A 10,458-nucleotide genomic window follows, 5' to 3' on the forward strand; every position below is an offset into this window, starting at 1 on the left:
CTAGTTCTACTTCCCTTATAAAGAGAAAACTGGTGCACCGTTCACCCATAATCAAGAATAATTTCAAAATTCTAGAACAAAAGTGGTACTTAAATAGTTCTTAAGTTATTTACAACTTCATTTTCTTAGCTAATGCCAGCTTATGACAAGTACCACAAATGTCAATATAGTGTCAATATATCTGGATACCACATTTATTATTCAATTTATTTCATAACATAATTAATATAAATGACTTCTCTAAGGAAATTTAAAGTATATATCCAAGGTAGCCAAGGTCTAGTCTTAAAAAAGAAGGATTCAATGTGTTGTACTCAGAGTTCCTTTGTCCAAAACACCTGTCCGCAGGGACTTCTGCAGTCTGGCAATATTGGCATCCAGGGCAGCCAAGCCATTTCGAAAGTCTTGTTCATCTCGCGAAGTGAACGTTGAGAAAGAAGAGATGCTCCAGTCAGAATTCATGTCAGAAGTGAAAAAGCTCGCATCAGAGGCCAAACTACCTTTCACTTGAACACTGCTGCTGTGACAAGTAGAGGGACCAGGGCATGCAGCTAGCTCACCGAGCTCCTCACCGACCACTGGGATCTTGCCAATAGCTTCCTTTATTTTCTTAAGGAGCTTCTTGTCCTCTAGATGAGGTCTGGAAAGCAGTTCGAGTGCATCTTCTGCCTCCTCTTTGGAAGTGGAACAGGCCCCAGCTGCGCAGGGTTTCTTTTTTTCCCCAAGGTCGCTATTGCCCAAGAGCTGGGGTGATGCTCCATGCATGTGTGGCTGCGGAGATAATTGCGTGGTGAGTGATTTCTTAGGAGTGCTTCTCGCAAAGGGAATGTAAACGGTATTATCCACGTTACATTCATCTCCGATTAAAGTCATACTTTCGCACGCCTCGGAATTCTCTTTGGAAGGGGTGGAAACAATTCCAGGGGGGGAAATTTCCTCTACACTCCTGATGTCGCTATATTGAGACACTTTGGAGGGCAGAGCATTCACCGCATAAGATCTGTCTGGTTCCACGTTTTCCTCTTGGACAACTGTAGAAAGTGACTCGGGAGGTATAAAAGTGTGATCTGTTTCTAATTTATTTAGGTAGCTCATTACAGAGGTGTGAGTAGAGATTGGGTCATGTTGAGGCTGTTTATCATAGATGTTCAGAAGGGATTTGGTCAGATTATTTCCAGGCCTGCAGCGTGTGTGATCCGTACTAAGATCTGCGAGAAGTTTTGCCATACTGCTCTGTAAAGTTCTGTTAAGAAGAATTTGGTAAACTCATTATTTTTCTATTCATTTTATTTATCTACATACACAAAGATAATCTTTACAAAAGGATCTGAAGCCAAGTTCCAAATTCTTATTAAGAAGAAAACCAACCGGGGCCAGAGAGATAGCATGGAGGTAAGGCATTTGCCTTACATGCAGGACGGTGGTTCGAATCCTGGTCCCTTGAGCCTGCCAGGAGTGATTTCTGAGCGTAGAGCCAGGAGTAACTCCTGAGTGCTGCCCAGTGTGACCCAAAAATCAAAATAAAAAAAAAAAAAAAAAAAAAGAAGAAAACCAACCAAGAACACAAAATTTACCAACTGAGTTCTGGAAAGTGCATTGAAATAAATGGTAATGGGGCCAGAGTGGTGGTGCTAGAGGTAAGGCATCTGCCTTGCAAGCGCTAGTCTAGGACGGACCATGGTTCAATCCCCGGCAGCATCCCATATAGTTCTCCGATCCAGGAGCGATTCTGACTGCAGAGCCAGGAGTAAAAAAAAAAACAAAAACCAAAAAAGGAATGGTAAAAAAACTGATCTGTACCACAGCTATATCTAAAAAGAGGGGCTCTGAAATATTTTTCTTTTAAGGTATAGAGGTTTTACTGTTCAATACTGCAAATGGTAAATATAATACTCATATATTAGTAGTCTGTTAATTAATTACACATATAAAGGGTTATGGGCTAATACTAGAGCAGATTGGAATGGTTATAGAGATTTATGCATAATTAGGTGCAACAATGGACAGATGTAGGCAAAAGGATAAAACAGACAGAGTTTGAAGTTACAGAAATGAAATCAAATCCCAGCAATATCACTGTGACCTAGAGCGAGTGACTCAATTGCGGAATGAAGATACTTAGTTTTCAGAATTATAATGAATATTATAGAAATGAAATATAAGTGATTTGTACCTAGTACAAATTTAGGCCCAATGGGTGTTCATTTGACAGCAGTTCTTATTAAAACAATTTAATACCAAACTTTTATACTACCAACTTTGAAAACATCTTATTTTCTTATATATAAAAAGAAACATAGTAATTTTTAATAAATATATAAAGGGTCTCAACAGTAATTTGAAAAGATTAGAACTTATCAATGTTTAAAGTTTTGTCAATGTTTTTAAAAAATTCCAATCTTTCCTGTTTTTAATTTTTGGGTCCAATGGTGTGCAGGATTTGTTCCCTGCCATATCAAGTCAGGAGTCAAAGTTAGGGCTTGTAGGCTGGAGTGATAGCACAGCTGTAGGGTGTTTGCTTTGCTCGAGGCTGATCCAGGTTCGATCCCAGGCGACCCATATGGTCCTCTGAGCCAGGAGTGATTTCTGAGTGCATACCCAGGAATAACTAAGCATGACCGGTGTGGGCTCCCCACCCCAAAAGTTAGGGCTTGTAAAATGATACCCAGCTATTAACCCAAACAAAGGTGTTCCCCCACTTTCCTCTTTTCTTTAAACCTATCCCTTTGATATGTAAAAGCCCACCTGGATAGGTACTTTAAAAGAGAAAAGTCAGGGCCAGAGCAATAACACAGTGGTAGAGCATTTGCCTTGCACATGGCCAACCCTGGACAAATCCTAGTTCCAGGCATCCCATATGGTCCCCTGAGCCTGTCAGGAGGGACCTCTGAGTGTAGAGCCAGGAGTAACTCCTGAGTGAGGCCCCCAAAAATCAAAGCCAAATAAATAAATAATTAAAAAAGAAAAGTCAGTCTGGCTTAGGCATACACAGAGATACCATGAGGTGAGAAGCAAACTGACTCTATGGTTCTTTCCTAACTGGCTTGGTTTATTAATGCTCCATGGCTACCCTACCGTCATCAGACCAGCCTGTCTGGGGATGGAAACCCAGTGTGTGGGAGGAGATATCACAATATGGGGGTTTATTTTACAAGGGCCCATATATAGATTTTTTTGGTTTTTGGGTCACACCTGGTGATGCTCAGGGATTACTTATGGCTGTGTTCAGAAATCCCTCCTGGCTTGGGGGACACCAGGGGACCAAATGGAGTTCTGTCCTAGCTCAGTTGTATGCAAGGCAAATGCCTTACCACTGCGCCACCACTCCAGCCTCCATATATAGATTTTTATTTATTTTATTTATTTTGACAAGTAGATCTTTCACTTATAGCTACAGTCTCTAAAAGTGCTCAGGGATTCCTCCTGGCTCCACACTTAGAAATTATCCTGGCCCGTCTTGGGGTACCATATGAAACATCAGGGATCAAATCCTGGTTAGCTACATGCAAGGCAAAAGGCCAACCCACTGTACTATCTCTCCAGACCCTAACATTTCAATTTTTAATCAGTGAAATTTTTGTTTGTTTTTGATGCCTGGTGGGACTTGGGCTATTTCTGGCTTGATTCTTGGGATCATTCCATGTGCTCAGTCTAATACGCTATCTCCCTGGTTCTAGTGATTTTTTTTTTTTTTTTTGGTCTAAGAAACTGATTATTATAGTAAAAAAAATAAACAAAGCTTAGAAAGGAAAATAGTTCTAGCAGGAGTGTACACTGCTAACACTTTTCTGAAGAACAAACTATTGATACAGAAAGCCTTAATAAAGACAACTTTGGGACTCATCAATTTGAACAACCACAAATGTGTCCTATTGTTGTTATACACATGATAATGTTTCATAAATTAACAAATAAATGAATCCATTTATTTGCTCATCTCCCAAGATTAAAAAATAGTAAGGTTTACTTGAACTAAAATAGGCATGGAGTTGTTAACATGAATACAAAATTAAGCTGAAGCCAGAGCATGCGTGAGAGTGAAAGACTACTTGGGCAAGAGATTTAAGTTCTGGTCCTGTGATTAACTTTCAATTAATATTTTCTTGCATGGCCCTAGTTTCCACTTCTATGGACATGCAGATATTAAAACATTTCAAAGTAGATGAGAAATTAAAGGACATAGAAAAGGATATTGAAAAAAAACTCCAAAGTTACAAAGTACTTTGCAAGTAAAAGATAATACCAGTTTCTAATTTCAGATTCACACACAAAAAAAACAACACCTAGATTTAATGAAATGAAGAAAATGTATATGATAGGCTTTTTTTTTTATCAGAAATACTTGTTAATAACTAAGTTTTCATTTCTAAATTACTTCTCAAAAAAGTGGTCGTTTGTATAGAAGAAAACCCATTTCTGCTACTGTTTTGATTTATTTACTTCTTTGAGTTTAAACAGTCTTTTACCTTTTAGTATAATCCCTCCATCTTTTCTCTCTATCTCCAAACCCTGTTCCCCTCACCCCTCAAGTAACCTTAGCTGTTTTCAGTACCATCAGTTTATTTTATGTCATTTTGTATGTTCTTCAAATTTATGTCTTTTACAGCAGCATATAAGTCCCTTTCCTTTTGATTTATTTCACTTCATATGTACTCAATTCCTTCCATTCGACTGTAAAATTTCTTATTTTATAGATGAGTAGTGTACCAATGTGTGTATGTGTCATATATTCTTTATCCAGCCATCTATCAATGGGCTCCATAACGGCTTTTGAATTTTATCTATTGCAAATAACACTACATAAAACACTGGGGAAGATATAAGTTTTGGTATCAATGTCATCATATTCTTTTATTACATACCCCAAAGTGAGACTGCTGTATCATAGCTCTATTTGAAGCTTCTTAAGGAAGTTTTATTCAATATTCCAAAACTGCTGTACCAATTTACATTTACATTTCCACCAACTATAAAAAGAGGCCAGGTTGTCTATTTGGTAGTTCTGTTTGTGGGAATAGCTTGGGAGTTCAGTTCTGGGGAGTCACCAACTTCTAAAATAAACTTATCAATTCAAGGCTTTTTATAAGTAAAAAGTTCCTTTCTCTACATAATCTCACCAACACTTGTTCCTTTTTTTTTTTTTTTTTCTTGCGGGGGAGCCACAGCCAGATGTGCTCAGGGGTTATACCTGGCTGTGCTTAGGAATCACTCCTGGCATGTTTTCCATATGGAATGCTTGGGACTGAACCAAGCTGTGTGCAGGGCAAGCATCCTAATTCACTGTACTTCTCTTTTTGAAAAGGTGAGCTATTCTCATATAGTAAAGTAGTATCTCATGATAGTGTTTGAATCCATTTTCCCGAAGATCAGTGATAATGAGAATTTTTTCCCCTAGGTCTGTTAGCCTTCAGTTTTGTCTTTTTCTGTCCATTTTTTTGATTAGGTTGTTTTTTGTTGAATTGTATATATATATTGTTTTTTTTGTTTTGTTTTTGTTTTTGGGTCACACCTGGCAGCACTCAGGGGTTACTCCTGGCTCTACACTCAGAAATTTCTCCTGGCAGGCTCGGGGGACTATATGGGATGCCAGGATTCATACCACCGTCCTCCTGCATGCAAGGCAAACTACCTACCTCCATGCTATCTCTCCGGTCCCGAATTGTATATTCTTTAGTATACTTTAATATTACTACCTTACAAATGTTTAAAGTACAAATACCTTCTCTCATTCCACAGGCTTTTTTATTCTGCTTATATTTTCTTTTGCAGTCAAGGCTTTTCAGTTTAATATAGTTTCAATTATTTATCTTACTTTTTTTTTTTTTTTTGGTTTTTGGGCCACACCCGGTAACGCTCAGGGGTTACTCCTGGCTATGTGCTCAGAAGTTGCTCCTGGCTTGGGGGACCATATGGGACACCGGGGGATCGAACCGCGTCCGTCCAAGGCTAGCGCAGGCAAGGCAGGCACCTTACCTTTAGCGCCACCGCCCGGCCCCTATTTATCTTACTTTAATTTCCTTTGTAACTGAGATAATCTCCAACAACATCACAAACTTTGATTTATATTAAGGAATCTTTGACCTTTTTATCCTAGGTCATCTTCTATGCACTACATAGTACTTTTAAGAACCAGGGTTTTATGCTTGTTTTTATGTTTTTTTAGGTTTTTTGTTTGTTTGTTTGTTTGTTTGGGGGCAGGAGGTACTCAGGGGTAACTTCTAGCTCTATGCTCAGAAATGATTCCTGGCAGTCTCATGGGACCATATGGGATGCTGGAGATCAAACCTAGGTCAGCTGAAAGGCCAATCAATACCTTACCACTGTGTTCTCGCTCTGGCTTCAAAACCAAGTTTTTAATATGTTTTAAATTTAATTTTGGTTAGAGAGTAGCCCAGTTTTTCTTTCTTTTCTTTTCTTTTTTTTTTTTGGTATGTGACTGTCCAGTTGCTTAAGATCAGCTGTTGATGCTGTAATTAATTAGACAATAGCATTCTTGTTAGCTCATAGTAACTGAGAGAATTCCCTTACTTCATAAAATACCAAGAATAAAAAAATAATGATATTCCACAAAAGGCTACAAATAAAGCCACATGATCAAATAATCCCACTTCTAGGAATCTAGTCAAAGAATAAAAAACTACATTTACCATATAAATGGAAACTATGTCAAAGAAAAAAATAACATAATGTTTAATACAATGTTGTATTTTACAACAGGCAATCAAAGTGTCCATCGTTAAATGATTGGTTAAAGATGAAGTGCATACATACATTAAAATACAATTCAGCTAATAAAATTTAAAAAGATAAAAACATCTTGCAATTTTCAGCAAAATGGAAGGAATCCAAGAGGACCATATGAAGTGAAATTGGTCAGAAGAGACAATACTGTCAATAAAAGGATGCAAATTGATAAACAAAACAAAATGAGTCAGTGGGTACCACAAAAAAAACTAAAGTTATTCGAGAAGAAATGGTGGAGGGAATGTAAAGAAAACTAGTGGGCTTATTTCCTTAAAAACATTTAAATAAATAAAAGCTCAAAGTAATCTCATGAGATAGTAGAAACAACAGCATGACAGACCAATGATTATGGAGGGGCCCAGGATATGCTCAGGAACCAGTGCTCCTGGAATCCAGGCAGAGGAGCAGGTGCAGCTTTGTTTTGGGGCAGCAGGAAGCCATGTGGACTAGGCAACTGATTATTTCAAGGCCTTGATGGGGCTGGAATGGAGAACAGGATCCGTTTTCTTGGATCACTTGGTTTAAAAACAAATATTTAGCCAGGGTCAGGCTTTTTAAACTAACTTAATTGGAACAGAATAAAATAGCAGTACAGATGAACATAACATTTGACAAAATTAGACAAAAAGATTAGGAAAAAGACGGAAAATTCTTTTAAAATTTATAGTTATATTTTAGAAAATATGGATAGATACAAAGAAGCTATGACTAAATCTCCCTATCACAAATATGTTCTTGGTAAAAATTCAGCTCCTCTTAGATGATGTGGGTGAACTGGATGGGGTGAAAGCCAGTGAATGCCAAGATGATTCAAGACGATGAAAGAAGGTAAGAGAAGAAACTGCAGAGATGAGGCACTTGGTGGATGACCCAGATATTGGCCACCACAGTAGGCCCTGAGCACTCCTAGAACTGAAGGTGCAGGCAGAGGGAATAATAGTGAAGAGAAAAAAGATCTACACCAAAGAAGCACATTTTGCTTTTCTCACTAGTTAATAAAAGCTTGAATAAGATCTTTCTATCTAGTAGAAATGAAGAAAGAAGCAGGTTTTTATATTAAGATATATAAAATATATCTAAAAGTATTCAAAATATATTTCAACTATGTTTAAAATATTAAATTAGGGCCCGGAGAGATAGCACAGCGGTGTTTGCCTTGCAAACAAAGCTGATCCAGGACCAAAGGTGGTTGGTTCGAATCCCGGTGTCCCATATGGTCCCCCGTGCCTGCCAGGAGCTATTTCTGAGCAGACAGCCAGGAGTAACCCCTGAGCAATGCCGGGTGTGGCCCAAAAACCAAAAATAAATAAATAAATAAATAAATAAAATAAAATAAAAATTAAATTAACTACATATAATTACTATTACACCAGTCTCTCTAAAAGCTTGTTACTCAGATGGGAAAAAGATTTATGTTTTTCAATTAAAATAAAAAAAGATTGTTCTATTCTCAAGATTGTTTGAGATTTGGAACTATAAACTTCTAGAATCATTCATAGGGATGGTAAGATCTTGAGAGAAAAGTAAATACTATTAGTACATATTATATACAAATTGAACACTTTTGTTTATTTTAAGATACATATTGGGAAGTAAAGTGATGATAGGGGTTGAACAGCTGCCAATCTGGTCAACTTCCTGATATAATGAATGAAATTCAAGGGGCCATAGGGCTGACCCAAGATTCTGTTGCACAGAATTCTATATTGCGAGTGCTTTTCATGTATTAGTCATCCCATGAACCCACTTCACATCTGCACCTCACAGCTGAAGTTTAGAAAGTCAAGAACGTGACACCCTGCGTACAGAGCTGACACATGGAGAAATGGTTTCTACTCAGCTCTCTTTGGCTTTAGAGCCCACATTTTTAAAACAAGTCTTCAGCTCACTGTTACCGTTTTCTTGGATCACTTGGTTTAAAAACAAATATTTAGCCAGGGTCAGGATTTTTAAACTAACTTAATTGAAACAGAACAAAATAGCAGTACAAATGAACATAACATTTGACAAAATTAGACAAAAAGATTAGGAAAAAGACGGAAAATTCTTTTAAAATTCATAATTATATTTTAGAAATGCAAAGTTACTAAAATAAAGTCACCATTACCTGGTTAATTTTCTCAGTCGAGTCACCTCGGCATCACGCTGTCGTAATGTTATCCCCAATATCTGGTTCTCCTTTTCAGTGGCTTCTAACTTAAACTGAGAGTTTTTCATAGTGACCAAGGTTTCCTCCAATTCTAAAACAACAAAAAAGTTCCACTTTCTTGATTCCTTTTTAAAACATGCAACCAAAACTACAGTTTAAATACATACCCATTTTCATTCTTGTCATTTCAATGTCAAATTGCTGTTTATTTTCAAGTAAAATTTGATCTTTCTCTTTAAATAAACCAGCAATCTTTCTGTTTTCATCTTTTTGATTTTCAATCACTTTTAAAAGCTCTTCATTTTTATTCTGTAGTAATTCTTGATTCTTCAGTGATTCCTCTAATTGATTTTGGAGTAAGTTGTTCAGTGATTGAAGAGAAAACACTATAAGATTAAAAAACCAAGTAACTTTCCTAGTTTAAAAATTACAAACCTACTGCTTTTCATAAATGTCTATATAGTTCAAATGCTTTTATCCACAGAAACTGGTACAGACTGCGATTGGAAGCCATGGACTTTCACTACAGTGCTTACTAAGTTTTGTTGTTTTTTTTGTTTTTGTTTTGGGGCCACACCCGGTGACACTCAGGGGTTACTCCAGACTATGTGCTCAGAAATCGTTCCTGGTTTGGGGAACCTTATGAGACTACAGGGATCGAACCCAGGTCCATCATAGGCTAGCGCGGGCAAGGCAGACGCCTCACCCCTGAGCCACCACTCTGGACCCACGATAAAAAGTTTTAATGTCTTGGGCCCGGAGAGATAGCACAGCAGCATTTGCTTTGCAAGCAGCCAATCCAAGACCAAAGGTGGTTGGTTCGAATCCTGGTGTCCCATATGGTCCCCCGTGCCTGCCAGGAGCTATTTCTGAGCAGACAGCCAGGAGTAACCCCTGAGCACAGCCTGGTGTGACCCAAAAACCAAAAAAAAAAAAAAAAAAAAAAGTTTTAATGTCTTAATTTTACTATATCTATAATAACTCTGACCCAATCTATCTGCATCAGCTTTTTAACTGTAATCCATGGATTGATCCTGTGTCTATGTGTGTGCATGAGTGTATGTGTTGGCTACCACAATGTTTAATGTCCGTTTGTAATATACATAACGTCTATGTTGTAAATTGTCCTTCCCCGTTATATACATATATCCCCATTCACTGCTTACCACTTTACAAATCCTTTTTTAGCCATTCACTCTTACCCCGATCTATTAGTTCTGTTATTTCTCCCCATTTAGCCCTTTTTACCCCAGTTCTTAACTCCTCAGGAACTGGAGAGTTACCCCCACCCCAACCATCTGCCAACCAGTTCCCAAAGCAAAAGGACAGATTTCCAGCCAACCTTGCCACAGCCTGAAAAGAAACTGCCACTGCTGCTGCTGCTGATTTACCTTTTTGTGGCCCCTTTTCTCCTACCTCCCTTTGTAGACTGTTGCTTGCTACCAGATTCGGTTTCTGAGAGATCCCAGCTTGAGGACATTTCCTGATCTATGACTGCCAGGAGCCATTTTTCAGACTCCACAAACAAGCCCATGTTGTAGGCTGATGCTGTGCTCCTGATTTTA

General features: G+C 38.0%; 1 protein-coding gene across 1 annotated transcript in view; it reads right to left on the reverse strand.

Moving 5' to 3' along the window:
• Positions 1-250: 250 nt before the first annotated feature.
• CCDC14 (coiled-coil domain containing 14) overlaps positions 251-10,458 on the reverse strand; it is an 11,810-nt gene continuing 1,602 nt past the window's right edge. The window contains exons 2-4 of the mRNA XM_049785543.1: positions 9,061-9,308; positions 8,852-8,984; positions 251-1,243 (exon numbers count right to left, since the gene is read on the reverse strand). Coding sequence (XP_049641500.1) covers positions 301-1,243; positions 8,852-8,984; positions 9,061-9,308 — 1,324 coding nt within the window. The 3' untranslated portion in view covers positions 251-300. The remainder of the gene's footprint in view (positions 1,244-8,851; positions 8,985-9,060; positions 9,309-10,458) is intronic.

Source organism: Suncus etruscus, chromosome 13 (assembly GCF_024139225.1).
Source record: "Suncus etruscus isolate mSunEtr1 chromosome 13, mSunEtr1.pri.cur, whole genome shotgun sequence".
NCBI classification, from domain to species: domain Eukaryota; kingdom Metazoa; phylum Chordata; class Mammalia; order Eulipotyphla; family Soricidae; genus Suncus; species Suncus etruscus.